Here is a 23,216-nt window from a genome sequence, read left to right on the forward strand (position 1 = left end):
GAAGACAAAACAAGAGAAACAAGTAAGAGTTATGATCAAATCACTTCCAAGTTAGCCAACTTTATATGTCAAAACTGCTGCAAGTATTTCATTTTCATTGATAATAAAACTATCACAATTGCTTAAATCTGACACCAAAGTTATTATAGTATTGAAGGCCAAATCTATGTCTCTACAGCATGAAGAACTAACTCTCCAGGTTACACATCCTCAAACTTGGCTGTGAATCTGGGCACTATAATCAGCAAAGCACCTTCAGGTAATACAAACTGGAAACAATGAAAATCTACTTGTTGCTGGATCATGTGTAAATGATCATAATTTCTTGAGATTGGTTGGAATGAGAACTACAGTGTACGGAAAAATGACTTAGGAGAATGAACAATCTATGCATTCCATAATGTTCAACTCTGGTTGACAGTAAAGATGTTTCTTTTACACAGCTGGTTGTCTTTATCTATATGCAGCCATTAGTTCCCCTGCTAGGTGGTCCATAGTAATATTGAAAGGGTGTGTACTTGACAGAACACTATAATGTTTCCAGTTACACTGGCTATAAAAAGCATACTGATGTCTAGGCAAACGAGTCTTTGCTTCAAAGTGGCTGTGTGATGTTCAGTGACAACTATTGAAAAAGATATTATCTAATGCCATCAACACCTTACATGAATTCTATTGCTGATTGAACAAGAATCAAAAATTATATTTAGTCATTAAATAAAAACAGTACATTTTCTCATGGAACAAGCAAACAGCCATTTGCAAGCTGACCTTAGGAATACACGTCAGCAAATACAAAGTGATTCACTGTTAAGACACAAGTAATTGTTACAAGTATTAGTAAAGATAAACTATACCTACATTGAAAATGATAAAAAGGACAATAAATAAAGTATTGTGAATAGATGGAGGAGTTGAATCAGAAGCCAATGATTGTGCATCAGTGCTGAGCAAATTGTGGATGTGGTTATTCATTCAGGAGACTGGGACACGAGGGCCAAAAGAAGGTCTGATAATTAAATAAATTAAAGCAGACATAAAATCTCGAGGGGCTCAGAAAGTGCCACTTTGAAGCATCCTGCTCCAGAGTAAATATCACTTTGAAATTATCTGGGGTCTGAGAGTGCCCATCAACAGGCATGCTTTGGAACGTTATACATTAATTCGCTCTGGGAATCCTCTGAATGAAAGATGCATGGGATATGAATTTATTACATACTCGCCTGACATAGAAAACATCTGATTTGCTCAAGCATGATTCATGACAGAAGAGTCACATTCAACAAGATTCAAGATTGTTTAATATAATCTCCTGTACAAGTGTAAGGAGAATGAAATAATAGTTACCCTAGATCTGATGCAGCACAAAGAAAACATAAAAAATAAAGAACACAATAATAATACAAAAAATACACAATAAATATAAATACTGTACATAATATAGCTTACATGCATAGATTGATCGTATGTCCATAAAGTGATGCTATGCTGTACATAAGGTTACTGATGGGAAATAATAAGAAAGTGACAGAGCTTGTTGATGGAGGAAGCCTCCCATGTAGCGTCCTTGTTGATGGGAATGGGACTAACAGTCTAAGGGCAGGATGTGTGGAATCCTTCATGATGTTACTGGTCCTTTTCTGGCACCTTTCTATATACATGTCCTGGGTGGTGGGTAAGCAGGTGTTAGTGATGTATTGAACAGTTCTGACTACCCATTGTAGAGCCTCCTGTCCACTGCAGTACAATTTCCATACCAAGTGGTAATGCAGCTTGTTAGGATGCTCTCTACTGTGTATCTGTGGAATGACGTGAGTATGGATGGGCAAAGTCCAACTCTCTTCAACTGGAGGAATGTGGTTTGGCCCAGAAACAGAGTCAGATTACACTCAGTAAAATAAGGAAATCTTCACTATAATAAATCTGTAATATGATGGAATTTCTCAGCTCCATCTCTATAGTTATTTCACGCAGCGAATACCTTTGGTCTAAGTATAGGTAGTGTATCATTTTCAGTTAAAATAATTAAGTAAATGTGAGCTTCAAAGCTGAAAATCTTTGGTTCTGCAGATCACTTAGCCACTTTCTGCTTCTTTCTCAAGTCATCTCTTTTTATTGTCATTTCAACCATAACTGCTGGTACAGTACACAGTAAAAATGAGACAATGTTTTTCAGGACCATGGTGCTACATGAAACAGTACAAAAACTACAGTACAGTACAAGAACTAGGTAAAGCAACACAAAAAGTACACTAGACTACAGACCTACCCAGGACTGCATGAAGTGCACAAAACAGTGCAGGCATTACAATAAATAATAAACAAGACAATAGGCACAGTAGAGGGCAGTAAGTTGGTGTCAGTCCAGACTGGGTATTGAGGAGTCTGATGGCTTGGGGGAAGAAACTGTTACATAGTCTAGTCATGACAGCCCGAATGCTTCGGAGCCTTTTCCCAGACGGCAGGAGGCAGAAGAGATTGTATAAAGGGTGCATGGGGTCCTTTATAATGCTGTTTCCTTTGTAGATGCAGTGTGTGGTGTAAATGTCCGTGATGGCGGGAAGACAGACCCCGATCATCTTTTCAGCTGACCTCAATATCCTCTGCAGGGTCCTGCGATCCGAGATGGTGCAATTTCTGAATCAGGCAGTGATGCAGCTGCTCAGGATGCTCTCAATACAACCCCTGTAGAAGGTTGTGAGGATGGGGGGAGAGGTGGGAGATGGACTTCCCTCAGCCTTCGCAGAAAGTAGAAACACTGCTGGGCTTTCTTTGCTATGGAGCAGGTGTTGAAGGACGAGGTGAGATTCTCCACCAGGTGAACACCAAGAAATTTGGTGCTCTTAACAATCTCTACCGAGGGGCCGTTGATGTTCAGAGGAGAGTGGTCGCTCCGTGTCCTCCTGAAGTCAACAACCAGCTCTTCTGTTTTGTTCACATTCAGGGACAGGTTGTTGGATCTGCACCAGTCCATTAACTGCTGCACCTCCTCTCTGTATGCTGACTCATCGTTCTTGCTGAAGAGACCCACCACAGTCGTTCTGTGGAAAACTTTATTTTCTGATGCCCATGAACTGAAGATTGCAATCTTAGAATCTAAATAATGTAGGTAGGATAGTGCTGCAGCAGTTTGAAATGCCCCTCAGACCCAAATACTAAACTTCAATCCTGACCTCAGGTGTTGTTTATTTTCCAAGTGTGTATTGCCCCTGAGTATTCCTATTTCCTCCTACATGCAAAGGACATACTTAGGTAGGTAATTGGCCACTGTAATCCTAACCCTGATAGCAGGAGAGTCAGTTAAAGGTTAGTGATGGAGTTAATGGGAAAGCAAGAGAAAAACAGTGGGATTAGTGTAGACAGATGCTTTATTGTCCATGTGGACCTCTTGCTTGCATATTTATTTATTTATTTGTACATTGATACACAGCGCAGCATAGGCCCATCCACTCCTTTGAGCAATGCCACCCACCAATCCCTGTAACCCTAACCTAATCACAGGACCATCTGGTACACCTTTGGATTGTGGGAGGAAACCCACACAGTCACAAAGAATGTACAAGCTCCTTACAAGCAGCGAAAGCAAGTATTGAATCCAGGTCCCTGTATTGTAAAGCATTGTGCTAGCTATTATGCCACCACATCGCCCCAACTTGTGCTTTCTAACTTTAGAACTCAACATTTACAATTGATAAAACAACAAAAATAGGGCTTCAGACTACATCACTTGGATGAAACAATGAAAATTCCATAGTTCAGCTGTGCAATTATATTTTGAGTGTTTTTTTTTAATCAAAAATAATGGAAAATACAAGCTTCTGGAGAAGATCCTCTTCTGAAATTCCAAAATGATTCTTACCTTAAGGGTCTCAAACACAAAAACAGGGTTAAAGAACTGGAAACTTGAAGTCTTGAAAAGTTAGATGAAGGATTCTAAATTCATGAAGGAAATAGTTGGACTGTACGTCCAACTGAAAAGCTTAATTGAGTAAAGTGAGAAGAACAGAAAGTACATGTAAAGAAGGTTAGATGCTCACAAGTATTTCTATAGAAAGTCAATAACATCAGGAAAAAAATGATCAAGAACAGCATGGCTAAAATTTCTTAATACGCTATTAGAATCTGAACTCATTCTCTTTTGAAGGACATTCCAAGCTGAAAAGAGTAAATTATGGGACAACCAGCATTAGTAGAACTTGCAATTCTTCTGGAGACTGCCCAATTTCATTAAGGTCAGGATTTTCTTTTAATTTCATGAGATTAGTTTCTTAATTTTTTTAATAAGCCTTTCTCATGAGATTACATGACCTTGGGCTGGGTTGATGCTGTTTTTAATTTGCATCAACCCTGCTTCATGGTTTAATGCAGATCTGATCTCCTGAGGACTGGATTTCACCATAACAATACCAGAAGTGAACCACAGCATGATATTCTTGCAAAAGCATGGGCTAGACTATTTACTTGTATACTGACTTCAGTATTCCCCTGACCAGCCATTACTTTGACTGTTATTGCAACATTCAGCCTTAAGATTGCTATTGCCTTAGTTATACAATGTATACTTATCAAACATTGAAAATTTAACTTTGTGTATTCTGAAAATATTACATCTACCTAGAACTCCTCTCTTTTATGCCTAAAAGAAGCTGTTAGGCTGAGGCAGCACGAGGTTTAAAAAGAGCTCGAGTCCTTCCAGGACTTTTTGGTAGGCTGCAATCATTGTGAGCAGTTGCTTTTTGTCTGAGGCAGTGTGAGGTTTAGAAAGAGCCTGGGGTCTTTCAGGATATTCAGTCATAGAAAATAGATCACAGAAGAGTACAGCATGGGGACAGGCTATTTGGCCATCAATGTTGTACTGAACCAGCTAAAAAGCAAGTCAAAAACACTCAAACACTAATCCCTCCTCCCTACCTCAAGTTCATGTCCATCTTCCTCACAACCGTGTGCCTATCCAAACATCTCTTTAAAACCTCTAATGCATTCACCTCTACCACCATACCAGGCAGCATATTCTAGGCATCCACAAATCTCTCAGTAAAAAAAAACTTTACCCACACATTCCCCTTGAACCTATCCCCTCTCACCTTCAATGCTTGCCCTCTGATATTAGACATTTCAACCCTGGGAAACAGATACTCTGTCCACTCTATCTATGCCTCTCATAATCTTGTAAACCTCTATCAGATCTCCCCTCAGTCTCCGACACTCCAAAGAAACCAACCCAAGCTTATCCAGCCTCTCATGATAACACATGCCTTCTAAACCAGTGAACATCCTGGTAAACCTCTTTTGCACCCACTCAAAAGCCTTAACAACCTTTCTATAATTTGGCAACAAGAACTGCAATACTCCACATGAGGCCTAACCAGAGTTATATAAAGTCGCAGCATAACCTCCTGACCTTTGAACTCAATGCCTCAACTAATAAAAGCAAGCATTCCATAAGCCGTCTTAACCACCTTGTCAACCTATGCAGCCACTTCCAACAAGCTGTGAACTTGGATCCCAAGATCTCTCTGCTCAGCAACACTGTTAAGGATCCTGCCCTAACAGTGCACGGTCTCCTTGCACTTGCCCAACCAAGTTGAAAAATCTCACATTTATCTGTGTTAAATTCCATCTATACCATGTTGTATTCTTTACCAGTCTTCTACAATATCCATTATCCTCAGATTTACTAATCTACCCATCTACATTTTCATTCAGGTCATTTATATATGTTACAAACAGCAGAGATCCCTGCACAGATCCTTGCTAAGCTCCACTAATTACAGACCTCCAGCTCAAATTTGTTCCTTCAACCACCACCCTCTCTCTTCCATGTGTAAGCCAGTTTTGAATCCAAACAGCCAATTCTCCAAGGATCCCATGCATCTTAATCTTCTGGATTAGCCTCCCATGAGGGATTTTGTCAAACAACTTACTAAAATCCATGCAGACAACATCCACTGCCCGACCCTCATCAATTTCTCTTGTCACCTTGTCAAAAACCTCATTCAAGTTGGTAAGGCACATTCTGCCACACATAGAGCTATGCTGGCTCTCCCTAATTAGCCCATGGGTTTCCAAATGCCCATATATATCCTATCCCTGAGCATTTTCTCCAGCTATTTCCCTACAACTGATGTGAGACTCGCTAGTCTATAGTTCTCAGTATTTTCCCCTGTTCCCTTCTTAAATAGAGGTATAACATTAGCCGCTAGGCAGTCCCCCAGGACATCTCCTATGGCTAAAGAGGACAGAAAGATACTGGTCTAGGGCTGAGCAATCTCGTCTGTTACCTCCTTCAATAACCTGGGATGAGCTCCATAAGGCCCTGGGGACTTATTAGGAGGCCCAATACTTTCTCCTTCTTGATCTCTAAACACCCTAACGTATTTATACACTTAGCATTGTTCCCTCAGTCCTCCAAATCCTTTTCCTTAGCAAATACTGATGCAAGGTACTCATTAAGTACCACACTCACATTCTCTGCATACAAGCAAAAGTTCCCCCTTTTATCCTTGAGTGGTCCAACTCTTTTCTTAGTTATCCTTATAGACATTTACGCAATCTCTCAGGCACTCTTAACAATCATTTAGGCTCTCAGCAAAGACCAATAAAAAGAAGTGAGGTATAAGTGGCCGTTGCAGGAGCAGCCATTGTTGAGTGGACAGTGTTAGAGTGGCCAGGCTTTGGCTCAGCAGACTTCCCCAAGAACGGGCTTGGGCGAGAACAGGCAAAGGCTCAAAGTAAGTTTCCAGTAAGTGGAGAGAGACAGGAACTTTAAATTACTCAGTGTTAGCATTTCAGAGGATCTGTCCTGAGTCCCGCACAAGGTACCACTACAAAGAAAGCACAGAAGTGCCACTACTTTCTTAGAAGTTTGCAAAGATTCAGCATATTATCTAAAACTTTGATAAACTACTATGGATGTGCCATAGAGAGTATATTAACTGGATGCAACATGACCTGATTTGGATAAACCAAAGCCCTTGAATGGAAAAGCCTACAAAATTGTAGTGAATGCAGCCCAGTTAATCACAGGTCAAAACCTCTCCACCACTAAGCACACCTAGACAGAGAACTGTTACAGAAAAGCAGCATCCATCATCAAGTATCCTCCACCATTCAGGCCATGCTCTCTTTGCACTGCTACCAGCAGAAAGAAGATACACGAACTTCAAGATCCATACCACCAGGCTCAGGAACAGCTATTAGCTCTCAACCATCGGGCTCTTGAACCACAGGGGATAACTTCACTTACCCCATGATTGAAGTGTTCCAACAACAGTAGTGACAAGGGATTCCATAGTTAGTGGAACAGACAGGAGAGTTTGTGGATGTGAGAGATACCTGGATGGTGTGTTGCCTCCTTGATATCAGGGACAGGGCATCTCTGATTGGGGGCACAGCATTCTAAAAGGGGAGAGTAAGCAGCAAGAGGCTGTGGTACATATTGGTACCAACAACATAGGTAGGAAAAGGGAGAATGTCCTGAAGAGAGAATATAAGAAGTTGACTAGAAGCTAAAAAGCAGGATCTCCAAGGCAGCAAATTCTGGATTGCTGCCTGTGCCACAAGCTAGTTAAGGTAACAACAGGATGCTATGACAAATGAATGTGTGACTGAGGAAATAGTAGGGTGTAGGGTTTCAGATTTCTAGATCATTGGGATCACTTCTGGGAAAGGTATGACCTGAACAAAAAGGGCAGGTTATACCTGAACCTGAGGGGACTAATATCCTCGTGGCAGGTTTGCTAGAGCTGTTGGGGAGGACTTAAGCTCATTTGGCAGGGGAATGAGAACCACAGGCTGAAGATGGTGCAGTTGGTACACAAGTAGATGAAGTGTGTAGTGAGACTGTGAGGAAGGACAGGCAGATAATAGGGCAAAATTACAGTCAGTGGGATGAGTTAAAATGTAACATGGGAGCAAAATGAAAAAGGATTGAATGCATGCCGTATACAGAATAAGATGGATGAACTTGTTGCACAGTTAGAGTTGGCAAGTGTGACGTTGTGGGCATAACTGACTTATGCTTGTAAGAACCATTTTGGACCTTGTATCCAAGGATGCGAATTGTATCAAAAGGACAGGCAGTTAAGCAGATGGCTCTGCTGGTAAAAAATGAAACCAAATCTTTAGAATGCAGTGATTGGAAGATGCAAAATCCGTATGGGTAGAGTTAAGAAACTGCAAAAGTAAAAAGATGGGGATTATATACAGGCCTCTGAACAGATGGCAGGATGTCAGATATATAATACAACAGGATATAGAAAACACATGTAATTGGGTATTATTATGATAGTCATGGAGAATTTCAATATGCAAGTAGATTGGGAAAATCAAGTTGGTGTTGGAACCAAGAGATGGAGTTTGCAGAATGCCTACGATATGATTTTTTAGAGCAGCTTGAGGTTGAGCCCACTAGGGGAAAGGCAATTCTGAATTGGATGTTATGTAATGAACCTGATTTGATTAGGAAGCTTAAGATAAAGGAACCCTTAGGAGACAGGGATCATAATATGATAGAATTCATCCCGCAGTTTTGAAAGGGAGAAGATAAAGTCAATGTATCAGTATTACAGGGAGTAAAGGGAATTACAGAAGCACGACAGAGGATCTGGTAAAGATCTGGTAAAGGAGACAATAGCAGGGATGGCTGCAGGACAGCAATGGCTGGAATTTCTGGGTGAAATTTGGAAGCTACGGTATAGATATATCCCAAAGATGAAGAAGTATTCTAAAGGCAGGATGAGGCAACCGTGGCTGACAAGGGAAGTCAAAGACAGCATAAAAGCAAATCAGATGGCATGGAGTACAGCAAAAATTAGTGGGAAGTTAGAGGATTGGGAAGATTTGAAAAGCCAACAAAGACAACTGAAAAAGCCTTACGGACGAAAAGATGGAATATGAAGGTAAACCAGCCATTAATATAAAAGAGGACACCAAAGTTTTTTTCAGATATATAAAGAGTAAGAGAGGTGAAAATGCATATTGGACTACTGGAAACTGACACTGCAGAGGTAGTATTAAGGGTCAAAGAAATGGCAGACGAACTTAATAAGTACTTTGCGTCAGGCTTTACTGTGGAAGACACTAACAGAGTGCCAGAAATTTGAGAGCATCAGGTGGCAGAATTGAATTGAATTGAATTGACTTTATGACTTACATCCTTTATACACATGACTAAAAATCTACGTTATGTCTCTGTCAAAAACTGCTGTTTTAGTGATATGTAATAAATAATGTACACGACAGGGTAGTTAATATAACATAGAAATACAATTGTATCAGCGTGAATTAATCAGTCTGATGGCCTGTTGGAAGAAACTGTCTCAGAGATGGCTTTTATGCTATGGTACTGTTTCCTAGATGGTAGCAGCTGGAACAGTTTGCAGTTGGGGTGACTCGGATTCCTAATGATCCTTTGGGCTCTTTTTACACACCTGACTTTGTAAATGTCCTGAATCCACAGATGTGCAGGGTTGTCTGCACCACTCTCTGCAGAGTCCTGTGATTGAGGGAAGTACAGTTCTCATACCAGGCAGTGATGCAGCCAATCAGGATGATCTCAATTGTGCCCCTGTAGAAATTTCTTCGGATCTGGGGGCTCATACCAAACTTCTTCAACCGTCTGAGGTGAAAGAGGTTCTGTTGTTCTTTTTTCACCACACAGCCGGTATGTACAGACCACATGAGATACTCGGTGATGTGCATGGCGAGGAACTTAAAGTTGTTCAACCTCTCAACCCCAGATCCATTGATGTCAATAGTGGTTAACCTGTCTCCATTCCTCCTGTTGTCTACAGCAAGCTTGAGGGAGAGGTTGTTTCCTTGACACCGCTGTGTCAGGATGATGACTTCTCTGTAGGCTGCCTCGTTATTATTTGAGATCAGGCCAATCATCAGCAAATGGAGTTAGCAGATTAGAGCTGTGCATGGTGACACAGTCATGGGTATACAGAGAGTAAAGGAGGGGGCTTAGGGACACCTATGTTGAGGGCCAGAGGGGCAGAGGTGAGGGATCCCACACTTCCCACCTAACAGGAAGTCCAGGATCCAGCTGCACAAGGCAGGGTGAAGGCTGAGGTTTCTGAGCTTCTTTGAGCTCCGAGTGTAGATATTACTAAGGAGAAGGTGCTTGGGAAGCTGAAAAGTTTGAAAGTAGTTAAGTCATCTAGACCAGATGGACTAAATCCCCAGGGTTCTGAAAGAAACATAGAAACACAGAAACATAGAAAATAGGTGCAGGAGTAGGCCATTTGGCCATTCGAGCCTGCACCGCCATTCAGTATGATCATGGCTGATCATCCAACTCAGAACCCTGTACCTGCTTTCTCTCCATACCCCCTGATCCCTTTAGCCACAAGGTATATCTAACTTCCTCTTAAATATAGCCGATGAACCGGCCTCAACTGTTTCCTGTGGCAGAGAATTCCATAGATTCACCACTCTCTATGTGAAGAAGTTTTTCCTCATCTCAGTCCTAAAAGTCTTCCCCTTTATCCTTAAACTGTGACCCCTCGTTCTGGACTTCCCCAACATCGGAAACAATCTTCCTGCATCTAGCCTGTCTAATCCCTTTAGAATTTTATACGTTTCAATAAGATCCCCCCTCAGTCTTCTAAATTCCATTGAGTATAAGCCTAGTCGATCCAGTCTTTCTTCATATGAAAGTCCTGCAATCCCAGGAATCAAGCTGGTGAACCTTCTTTGTACTCCCTCTATGGCAAGAATGTCTTTCCTCAGATTAGGGGACCAAAACTGCACACAATAATCTCACCAAGGCCTTGTACAACTGCAGTAGAACCTCCCTGCTCCTGTACTCAAATCCTTTGGCTATAAATGCCAACATACCATTTGCCTTTTTCACTGCCTGCTGTACCTGCATGCCCACCTTCAATGACTGGTGTACAATGACACCCAGGTCCCGTTGTACCTCCCCTTTTCTTAATCAGCCATCGTTCAGATAATAATCTGTTTTCCTGTTCTTGCAACCAAAGTGGATAAACTCACATTTATCCACATTAAATTGCATCAGCCATGAATTTGCCCACTCACCTAACCTATCCAAGTCACCCTGCATCCTCTTAGCATCCTCCTCACAGCTAACACCACCGCCCAGCTTCATGTCATCCGCAAACTTGGAGATGCTGCATTTAATTCCCTCGTCTAAATCATTAATATATATTGTAAACAACTGGGGTCCCAGCACTGAGCCTTGCGGTACCCCACTAGTCACTGCCTGCCATTCTGAAAAGGTCCCGTTTACTCCCACTCTTTGCTTCCTGTCTGCCAACCAATTCTCTATCCACATCAATACCGTGTGCTTTAAGTTTGCACACTAATCTCCTGTATGGGACATTGTCAAAAGCCTTTTGAAAATCTAAATATACCACATCGACATCTGCTCTACTAGTTACACCTTCAAAAAATTCGATAAGATTCGTCAGACATGATTTTCCTTTCACAAATCCATGCTGACTTTGTCCAATGATTTTGCCTCTTTCCAAATGTGCTGTTAACACATCTTTGATAACTGACTCTAGCATTTTCCCCACCACCAATGTCAGACTAACCGGTCTATAATTCCCCGGTTTTTCTCTCTCTCCTTTTTTAAAAAGTGGGATTACATTAGTCACCTTCCAATCCTCAGGAACTAATCCAGATTCTAAAGAGTTTTGAAAAATTATCACTAATGCATCCACTATTTCTTGGGCTACTTCCTTAAGCACTCTGGGATGCAGAGCATCTGGCCCTGGGGATTTATCTGCCTTTAATCCCTTCAATTTACCTAACACCACTTCCCTACTAACACATATTTCCCTCAGTTCCTCCATCTCACTAGACCCTCGGTCCCCTACCATTTCCGGAAGATTATTTATGTCCTCCTTAGTGAAGACAGAACCAAAGTAGTTATTCTATTGGTCTGCCATGTCCTTATTCCCCATGATCAATTCACTGTTTCTGACTGTAAGGGACCTACATTTGTCTTGACCAAACTTTTTCTTTTCACATATCTATAAAAGCTTTGACAGTCAGTTTTTATGTTCCCTGCCAGCTTTCTCTCATAATCTTTTTTCCCTTTCCTAATTAAGCCCTTTGTCCTCCTCTGCTGGTCTCTGAATTTCTCCCAGTCCTCAGGTGTGCTATCTTTTTTTTGCTAATTTATATGTTTTTTTCTTTGGACTTGATACGATCCCTAATTTCCTTTGTCAGCCACGGATGCATTACCTTCCCTAGTTTATTCTTTTGCCAAATTGGGATTAACAATTGTTGTAGTTCATCCATGCGATCTTTAAATGTTTGCCATTGCATATCCACCGTCAACCCTTGAAGTATCATTTGCCAGTCTATCTTAGCTAATTCACGTCTCATACCTTCAAAGTTACCCTTCTTTAAGTTCAGAACCTTTGTTTCTGAATTAACTATGTCACTCTCCATCTTAATGAAGAATTCCACCTTATTATGGTCACTCTTACCCAAGGGGCCGCGCACGACAAGATTGCTAACTAACCCTTCCTCATTGCTCAATACCCAATCTAGGATGACCTGCTCTCTAGTTGGTTCCTCGACATGTTGGTTCAGAAAACCATCCCGCATACGTTCCAAGAAATCCTCTTCCTCAGCACCCTTACCAATTTGGTTTACCAAGAAGTAGCTGAAGAGATTGTAGCGGCATTAGTAATGATCTTTAAAAAAAAATCATTGGATTCTGGAATGGTTCCAGAGGACTAAAAAATTGCAAAAGTCACTCCACTCTTTTAAGAGGGGAGGGAGGCAGAAGAAAGGAAATTATAGGCCAGAGAGCCCAACTTCAGTGGTTGGGATATGCGAAGTCCATTATTGAGGATGAGGTTTCAGGATATTTGGAGGCACATGATAAAACAGGGCAAAATCAACATGGTTTCCTTAAGGGGAAATCTAACCTGACAAACCTGTTCGAATTCTTTGAGGAAATAACAAGCAGGATTGATAAAGGAAAGTCAAAGGATGTTATTTACAAGGATTTTCAGAAGACCATTGACAAGATAGGCCCAATGATATAAGAGGAAAGATACCAGCATGGATAAAAGAATGGGAGTAAAGGAAGGATACCAGCATGGATAAAAGAATGGGAATGTGATTAAGGGGAGATCCAGTTCATTAAGTTTGTGGATGACACAACAGTGGTTGGTCTTATCAAGAACAATGATGAGACAGAGTTTAGAAAGGAAGAGGAGCAGCTGGTGGATTGGTGAGAGAAGAACAACCTATGCCTGAACATGGAGAAGACAAAGGAAATCATTATGGACTTCAGGAAGGTGCAGACAAACCATCCCCCTCTGCAAATACAGAGCTCATCCGTAGAGAGAGTTAAGTACACCAAGTTGCTGAGAGTTCACATTATGCATGACCTCACCTGGTCCCTTAATATTATCACTTTGACAATAAGGCAGAGCAGCACCTTCACTTCCTAAGGAGATTAAGGCAAGCAAGGCTTCCTTCCCCCATCTTAACTGCATTTTACAGGCGCACCATTGAGAGCTTCCTGACAAGTTGCATTTCCATCTAGCATGAGAGCTGTCAAGCAATGGACCAAAAGTCTCTACCAAGTACAGTGAGAACAGCTAAGAGGATCATAGGGGTCTCTCTACAAACCACTGGGGACATTTATCAGAAGCCCTGCATATGCAGGGCTCTTAGTATTATTAAAGATCACACCCATCCATCCAGCATCCTCTTTGACTTTTTACCATCAGGCATAAAAGCAAGAATGGTCAGGATGAGAAAAAACTTCTTCCACCAGGCCATTAGCCTTCTGAACTCCTGGTCGCATTGTACTTTTGCTGTCACTGGTTATTCTGTCCGTACCTTCCAATGTTTAAAATTAATGCATTTTAGTTTGTTCTTTATGTGTAATTCATCTGTAGATTTTATCTGTACCTTCATAAATTATCGCATGTTGTGTGTTATGTGTACTACTGTGCTTTACACCCTGGCTCAAAGAAACATTGTCTCATTTCTATATACATTATATGGTTATATACATTATATATACGTATATAGTTAAAGGACAATAAACTTGACTTGACTTGCCTTTTTCCACTGGTTGGTTGTCAGTGACTAGTGGTTTTCTGCAGTTTAGTGTTAGGACTGTTTCTTTTCACATTACATGTCCATATTTTGGATGATGGAACAGATGGCTTTGTGGCCAGATTTGAGGACAATACAAAGATAGGTGAAGGGGTAGCATTGAGGAAGCACAAAATCTGCACAATAAGATCTCAATGGTTCCACAACTTCCAAATGGTGACCTACTTTCCTACTGTCATGAAGACCAGGAAAGAAATCCTAGCCGGAGGGCAGCTTTGATGTTTACAAATATATCTGTGATTCTAGGTTCGCATTACCAATTCACACCACGCTCGGATCAAAGGATCACTTGACAGAACTGGAGCTCACTTTCTTACTTAGAATGAGGAGTTTCATCAAATGAAAACATTTGACATTACAAGTGAAAATGATTCAATAAAATACTCTAAGTAACTGGTAATGTCATTACAGACATTAATGCTGTCTGAAATGTGTACACAAGTGCTGTGCATTGCTATTTAAGAAACAGTATTTCTGCTATCCAACTTAAAGTACGTCACAAAAAATTGGTACCAAAAGATTTATCAGGCTAAAAAGCTAGGAAGTTTTCCATCATCATAGGCAGGAATCACATCAGTATTGTTGTATCAGTATCAATTACATTTTTTTTTAAGTAAGACCAAATGCTCATGATTGTGTGACAAACAATTGTTCAAATATCTAGATCAATGACAAAATAATTCAATTTATGTGAAAGGGCTTTTCACACAGAGAAAGTTGAATTATTAGGAGAAAATATTTATTCTTCTATACAAGCCATATAATAAGTATTACATCTGTTTTGAATATCAGACTTTAGATAAAAAGCTACAATTGCACTTATAGAAACACAGAAAACCTACAGCACAATACAGGCTCTTCAGCCCACGAAGTTGTGCCGAACACGTCCCTACCTTAGAAAGTACTAGGCTTATCCATAGCCCTCTATTTTACTAAGCTCCATGTACCTATCTAAAAGTCTCTTAAAAGACCCTATCATATCCGCCTCCATCACTGTTGCTGGCAGCCCATTCCACGCACTCACCACTCTCTGAGTAAAAAACTTAATTCTGACATCTCCTCTGTACCTACTCCACAGCACCTTAAACCTGTGTCCTCTTGTGGCAACCATTTCAGCCCTGGGAAAAAGCCTCTGATTATCCACACGATCAATGCCTCTCATCATCTTATACACCTCTATAAGGCACCTCTCATCCTCCTTCGCTCTAAGGAGAAAAGGCCAAGTTCATTCAACCTATTCTCATAAGGCATGCTCCCCAATCCAGGCAACATCCTTGTGGTAAATCTCCTCCGCACCCTTTCTGTGGCTTCCACATCCTTCCTGCAGTGAGGCAACCAAAACTGAGCACAATACTCCAAATGGGGTTTGACCAGGCTCCTATATAGCTGCAAAATTACTTCTCGGCTCCTAAATTCAATTCCATGACTGATGAAAGTCAATACACCATACGCCTTCTTAACCACAGAGTCAACCTGCACAGCTGCTTTCAGCATCCTATGGACTCGGACCCAAAGATCCCTCTGATCCTCCACACTGCCAAGAGTCTTACCATTAATACTATATTCTGCCATCATATTTGACCTACCAAAATGAACCACTTCACACTTATCTGGGTTGAACTCCATCTACCACTTCTCAGCCCTGTTTTGCAACCTATCAATGTGCCGCTGTAAACTCTGACAGCTCTCCACACTATCCACAACACCTCCAACCTTTGTGTCATCAGCAAACTTACTAACCCATCCCTCCACTTCCTCATCCAGGTCACTTATAAAAATCACGAAGATTAAGGGTCCCAGAACAGATCCTTGAGGCACCCCACTGGTGACCAACCTCCATGAAGAAAGTGACCTGTCTACAACCACTCTTTGCCTTCTGCGGGAAACCAGTTCTGGATCCATAAAGCAATGTCCCCTTGTATCCCATGCCTCCTTACTTTCTCAATAAGCCTTGCATGGGGTACCTTATCAAATGCCTTGCTGAAATCCATATACACTACATCTACTGCTCTTCCTTCATCAACATGTTTAGTCACAACCTCAAAAAATTAAATCAGGCTCGCAAGGCACGACCTGCCCTTAACACGTCTTATCCTCTTGCTCTTCACATACTTACAGAATGCCTTAGGGTTTTCCATAATTCTGTCCGCCAAGGCCTTCTCATGGCCCCTTCTGGCTCTCCTAATTTCCTTCTTAAGCTGTTCCTAGTAGCCTTATAATCTTCTAGATCTCAAACATTACCTAACTCTCTGAACCTTTTGTAAGCTTTTCTTTTCTTCTTGACTAGATTTATTACAGCCTTTCTACATCACGGTTCCTGTACCTACCATAACTTCCCTGTCTCATTGGAATGTACTTATACAGAGCTCTACACAAATATCCCCTGAATATTTGCCACATTTCTTCAGTACTTTTCTTTGAGAACATCTGTTTCCAATTTAAGTCTCAAATTTCCTACCTGATATCCTTTAAATTCCCCTTAGAATTAGAATAGAATTATGATCACTATCTCCAAAATGCTCTCCCACTGAGAGATCTGACACAGGACCAGGTTCATTTCCCAATACCAAATCAAATACAGACTTTCCTCTTGCAGGCTTATTTGCATACTGTGTCAACAAACCTTCCTGAATACACCTAACAAGCTCCACCCCATCTAAATCCCTTGCTCTAGGAAGATGCCGATTGACTTTTGGGAAATTAAAATCTCCCATCATGACAACTCTGTTATTCCAGGATCTGTTTCCTTATCTACTCCTCAATATCCTTGTTACTATTAGGCGGCCTATAAAAAACACCCAGTAAAGTTATTGACCCCTTCCTGTTCCTAACCTCCACCCACACAGACTCCATAGACAATCCCTCCATGGGGTCCACCTTTTCTGAAGCTGTGACACTACCTCTGATCAACAGTGCCATGACACCACCTCTTTTCCCTCCCTCCCTGTCCTTTCTGAAACATCTAAAACCCAACACTTGGAGTAACCAATCCTGTCCCTGAGCAATCCAAGTCTCAGTAATGGCCACCACATCAAATCTCCAAGTACTGATCCACGGTCTAAGCTCATCCACTTTGTTCACAACACTTCTTGCTTTAAAATAGACACATCTCAAGCCTTCGGTCTGAGCACGTCCCTTCTCTATCACCTGCTTATCCTCTCTCTCGCACTGTCTACAGGCTTTCTCTATTTGTGAGCCAGCCTCCTCTTCCCCAGTCTCTTCAGTTCAGTTCCCACCCCCCCAACAATTGTAGTTTAAATTCTTCCCAATAGCCTTAGCAAACCTCCCTGCCAGGATATTGGTCCCCCTGGGATTCAAGTGCAACCTATCCTTTTTGTACAGGTCACACCTGCCCCAAAAGAGGTCCCAATGATCCAGAAATCTGAATCCCCGCCCCCTGTTCCAATCCCTCAGCCACACATTTATCCTCCACCTCAACCTATTCCTATACTCACTGTCAATATCCTTAAATTTATGTAGAGTGGATTTCAGTTAACTGGGATGCACTAGGAGCAATATGTTTTTGCCCAATTATCCGGCTTCCACAATTGGCCAAAGTTTCATGGAAATAGTTAAAAATGTATTAAAAAGACAAATTACCATTTAACTGAGTGACAAATGATGTATTTAAATTAAGTATCGAACAAATTAGAACATTAATAATACTACTACAGTGCAATAAAACTGTACTTCCTAATAGTTATCAAAGGAGGAAATCATCCAGTGTATGTTGCGATGTTCTTTGTAAATTAATGAAATCAGCACAGATACCCCATGCCAATATGGACTGCCTTCATAGAATGCTTTTGACGACTGTACCCGTTAAATCTTCATTTTCATTTTAATATTCACGATAATTGTCAATATCTTCATATTCTTTGTAGTTCCTAACTTGTTGAAGTAGTGAAATCATTTCACTTTTGCACTCGGCTGTTTCTGGAATTTCGTAGCCTAAATGCTTGAAACCGCAGTGATCAAAACAGTTGCAAATTACCTTAGTGCTCATTTCTTCCCAACTATCAATGACAAAACTCACTTCTTTTTGAACACAGACACACGCAACTGATGCTATTTAAAAAACTGTTCACTCTAAGTACGGTGTAATGTTTAATGGCCACATAATTATATACAACAGATGCTAGTTAGCAACTTCAGCAATAGTCTCTGCCTAAATGTTCAAATTAAGTGATACAGTCTTCCAAATAAATGAAGGAAATTCTGCCTATTTTCTCATTAATTTTTGTTCTTTAAGAATTGGCTCAAATAAGCAGCTGCCCAATTAACCGATGGCCAATTAACTGGAATCCACTGTATTCATGAAAAGCAGCGTTCATATATACACGAGTATGAACACCTGATGTTTGCAAGCATTTCCTTGTTCCCAATTCTAACATTAATGACTAGCTGTTTAAATTATAGCAAGTATGTTTAAATTTGTTATAAGCAAACAACACTCAGAAGGAAACTACCCAATTATTGATCATGAGGAAGATGATCATGGGCTACAGAATGAGCAGTCGGTAAAGTAGGACCAATGGCTGATGGAATTTAATCTCGAAAAGTGAGAAGCGATGTTATTTTAGACCAGTAGTAACAGTAGGATTTATACAATGAGCAGGAGTATGAGGAACAGAGAGAGTTTTTTCACTTGTGTGGCTGCCTTCAAAATTTCTGCAGGTGGTAGCATAAGTAGAAAAGATATGAAGACAGCCATAATAATAAAAACAGGAAGCGTGATAGTGCAGCTTAATAAAACTTTGGTTCGGCTACAGATGTAACTGTACACAGTTCTGGTTACCACATTACAGGAAGGACATGATTACACTTGAATACTGTGTGCAGTATTCCTCTGGAGAAAGTGAAGAGGTGGTTCGGCAGGACGTTGACTATGATGGTGTTTTACATTTAGGAAGAGAGACTGGCTACACTAGATTTGTTTGGTTTGGAGCAGAGGAGGCCAAGATAGACCTATTAGAGGTAATAAAATTATGAAGGGCATACATAGTAGAAAGATTTTCCCCATAGCAAAGATATCTAAAACCAGAGAGGATAGGCTCAAGATAAGGAGTAGGAGGTTTAGAAGGGATCTGATAAATAGTTTTTTCACCCACAGAATTCTGGAACACCCTGCCTTAATGGGTTCTGAAGGCAGGAGGCACAGGTAAGCAGTATCTAGATGAGGACAGAAGTCTATGGGCAAAGTGCTGGTAATTGGGATTAGAACAGATTTGCACTTGATGGTCAGCTTGGACAAGGGCAATTTAAGGGCTATTTCTGGGTTGTATTATTCCATGACTCTGACTCAAATTTATGCATTTGAAATAATAAAAACATTCACCCAAAAAATCTATACTTGCAAAGATTTTCTTTCATAATGCATATTAAAAAGTACAGTACCTCATCTTGGTGAGAATTTAGTAACTGTAGTTTCATGTGCTTCATGTAGGCCATTGTAATAGGCATATTATAATCTATCATGCTGGTCACCAAAGATGCTGGTTTTTCATTTTCTGTAAAAACAAAGAAAAATAAATTTAAACATATGCCAAGTTCAGGCTGATTTTTAAAAAGTAGATACAATAATGATGACAGCAATGAGTTTGAGAGAGTTCAAAAGAAGCAAGCGGGGGCAGTCAGGACATTCTATGCGTCTGTTTCCCAGGAGATGTTGGATTGCGCAGTGGAAGATAGAGAGTTCAAAAGAAACAAGGGGGACAGTTGGGAAATTCTGCACAACAGTTCCTGAGGAGACTTTGTATTGTGCACAATTTTTTTTTGTGCACTCTTTTTTTTTTGTTTTAGGCTAGTTTAGTGTTTTTTTTCTTATTATTAATAAAATTTCCAATCTTTTATTTTTCTTTATGACTTGTCAAGAGGAGTTGTGGTTTCTTGTTTATATACTATATACAACAGCGTAACATTATACTTAATTGACTTTGACAGAATCTAATTTTTTTTTGTTTCTACGTCTTTTGTATTATGTGTTTGTTAAAACTTCTCCTCTGATTTGTAAGTTTTTTCTCTGTTGGAAAATCAATAAAAGAAAAAGATTGAAAATGAAAAACGAATTGAGCACTTGACAAGGGCCAATAAAAAGAAATTATATTTAAGCAGAATGGGCATTCTGCAAGTAGGCCAGTGTTAGAGTGGCAAGTTCAGGCTTTGCTTCATAGAGGCTCCAGCAAGGACAAGCAAAGGATTCAAGGATTCAGGTAGATTTTTGTTGTTCATTGTTTTCTTTCTTGCTTTTGCACATTTAGAGAAGTTGGGATGCCAGCCAGAATAGCAGAATGCTCCTTTTGCAGAATGTGGGAAGGCAGAGAGATCTCAAGTGTCCCTAATGACTATACCTGCAAGAAGTACATCCAGTTGCAGCTTCTGTCAAGACTATGTTAAGCAATTGATACTGGAAATGGATGAACTCTGAATCATTCAGAAGGTTGAAGAGTTGACCAACAGGACATATGAGGAGGTAGTTACACCCAAGGTGCAGGACACAGTTAACTGGGTGTCCATCAGGAGAGGGAAGGGAGAGGCAGACAGTACAGAATACCCTGTGGCCATTCCATTTAACAACATATATAAAGCTTTGGATACTGTTTGAAGGGGAGGGTGATGACCTAGCAGGGGGAAGCCACAGTGGTCAAGTCTCCAGCATTGAGTCTGGCTCTATGGCTCAAAATGGAAGGAGGGATAGCTATTGTGATAGGGATTCATTGATCGGGCAACAAACAGGAGGTTCTGTAGATGAGAATAAAATCCACAGATAGTAGATTGCCTCCAACGTGCCAGGGTCAGAGATATTGCAGATCAAGTCCAGAACAAGTGGGTGGGTGAGCAGTCAAGAGATCATGGTCCACATCCATATTAATCACATGGGTAGGAACAGTGATGAGTGTAGAGAGTTCAGTACTAAGTTAAAGGACAGGACCTCCAGAATGTGCTCACATACTATTGAGGCCAGAAATAAAAAGATCATATAGTTTGACATGTGGCTAAGGAGGTGGTACAGGAGGAAGGGCTTCAGATTTTTTGATCATTGAGCTCTCTTTCAAAAAATGCAAACCTGTACAGAAGTGACAGTCACACCTGAACTGGAGGTAGACTGATATCCTTCTTAGTGCTGCATGGCTAGGGTGGGGGGGGGGGGGTGGTTTCAACTAGATCTGCAAGGGATGGGGACCAGAGTGCCAGAGCAGGTAGTGAAGTGGTTATGGGGGGAAAAAAGTTGTTAAGCCTACATAGAAAGTCAGGAATTGAAAGGTTTTGCATGGTGGGGTTAATGCTCTGAGCTGTGTTTACTTCAAGGAATATTGTAAGAAAGGCAGATGAGAAATTGAGTTCAGGAGTTGGGAAATTATGTTGAAATTGTTTAAGACATTGGTGAGGCCTAATTTGGAATATTGTATGCAATTTTGGTCATCTACCTACAAGAAAGATAGAAACATAGAAAACCTACAGTACAGTAAGGCCCTTTGGCCCACAAAGTTGTGCCCAATATGCCCCTACCATAGAAATTACTAGGCTTACCTATAGCCCTCTATTTTTCTAAGCTCCATGCACCTATGCAAAAGTCTCTTAAAAGACTCTATTGTATCCGCCTCCGTCACCTTTCCCAGCAGCCCATTCCACGCACTCACCACTCTGAGTAAAAAGCTTACTCTGACATCTCCTCTGTACCTATTCCCCAGCACCTTAAACCTGTGTCCTCCTCTGGCAACCATTTCAGCCCTGGGAGAAAACCTCTGACTATCCACACGATCAACTCCTCTCAACATCTTATACACCTCTATCAGGTCTCCTCTCATCCTCCATCACTCCAAGGAGAAAAGGCCGAGTTCACTCAACCTATTCTCATAAGGCATTCTCCCCAATTCAGGCAACATCCTTGTAAATCTCCTTTCCATCTTTCTATGGCTTCCACATCCTTCCTGTAGTGAGTAAATCTCCTTTGCACCCTTTCTATGGCTTCTACATCCCTCCTGTAGTGAGGCAACCAAAACTGAGCACAGTACTCCAAGTGGGGTCTCACCAGGCTCCTATATAGCTGCAACATTACCTCTCAGCTCCTAAATTCATCTCCACGATTAATGAAGGCCAATACACTGTACGTTTTCTTCACCACTGAGTCAACCTGCGCAGCTGCTTTGAGCATCCTAAGGACCCAAACCCCAAGATCCCTCTGATCCTCCACACTGCCAAGAGTCTTACCATTAATACCATATTCTGCCATCATATTTGACCTACCAAAATGAACCACTTCACACTTATCTGGGTTGAACTCTACCTGACACTTCTCAGCCCAGTTTTGCATCCTATCATTGTCCCGCTGTAACTTCTGACAGCCCTCCACACTATCCACAACACCTCCAACCTTAGTGTCATCAGCAAACTTGCTAACCCATCCCTCCACTTCCTCACCCAGGTCATTTATAAAAATCATGAAGAGATGTCAATAAGATTGAAAGAATGCAAAGAAAATTTACAAGGATGGTGCCAGAACTTGAGGACCTGAGTAAAAGGAAAAAGTAGAATAGGTTAGGACTTTATTCTTAAAAAGCGTGGAAGAATGCAGGAAGATTTGATAGAGGTATACAAAATTATGTGGGGTAATGGTTGGTCTGGAGTTGCTGTTGTTTTTTCTTGTGTTGTGGGGCTTGGGGAGGACACTAAGCTTACTTGTCTTTAATTTAGGTGCTTTTTTTTTGTTAAATTCTCTTCCTTTGTAGCATATTGTTACTGTATGCTTAATTTTGCACTGTTTTAATGTTCCTCATTGGGATTTGGGGTTTTTAATTTGTAAAATGTTTTGAAAAATTAATAAAAAAAAATTTAAAAAATTATGTGGGGTATGGATAGGGCAAATGCAAGCAGGCGTTTTCCACTGTGGTTGGGTGACACCACTAGAAGCCAGAGGTTAAGGGTGAAAGGTGAAATATTTACGGGGAACATGAAGGGTAATTTCTTCATTCAGAGGGTGGTAAGAATGTGAACGAACTGTCAGCCAAATTGGTGGATGTAGGTTCAATTTTAATATTTAAGAGAAATTTGAATAGGTACATTCAAGTTGGATGGGAGGGGTATGGAGTACTATG

At 40.9% G+C, this 23,216-nt stretch overlaps 1 protein-coding gene across 3 annotated transcripts in view; it reads right to left on the reverse strand.

The window, feature by feature from the left end:
- LOC132399690 (nucleolar protein 4-like) overlaps nt 1–23,216 on the reverse strand; it is a 305,251-nt gene that overhangs the window by 227,336 nt on the left and 54,699 nt on the right. For all 3 annotated transcript variants that reach the window (XM_059980370.1, XM_059980352.1, XM_059980361.1), the window contains exon 4: nt 19,519–19,631. In XM_059980370.1, the coding sequence (XP_059836353.1) occupies nt 19,519–19,631 (113 nt within the window). The remainder of the gene's footprint in view (nt 1–19,518; nt 19,632–23,216) is intronic.

Source organism: Hypanus sabinus, chromosome 1 (assembly GCF_030144855.1).
Source record: "Hypanus sabinus isolate sHypSab1 chromosome 1, sHypSab1.hap1, whole genome shotgun sequence".
Classification (NCBI taxonomy): domain Eukaryota; kingdom Metazoa; phylum Chordata; class Chondrichthyes; order Myliobatiformes; family Dasyatidae; genus Hypanus; species Hypanus sabinus.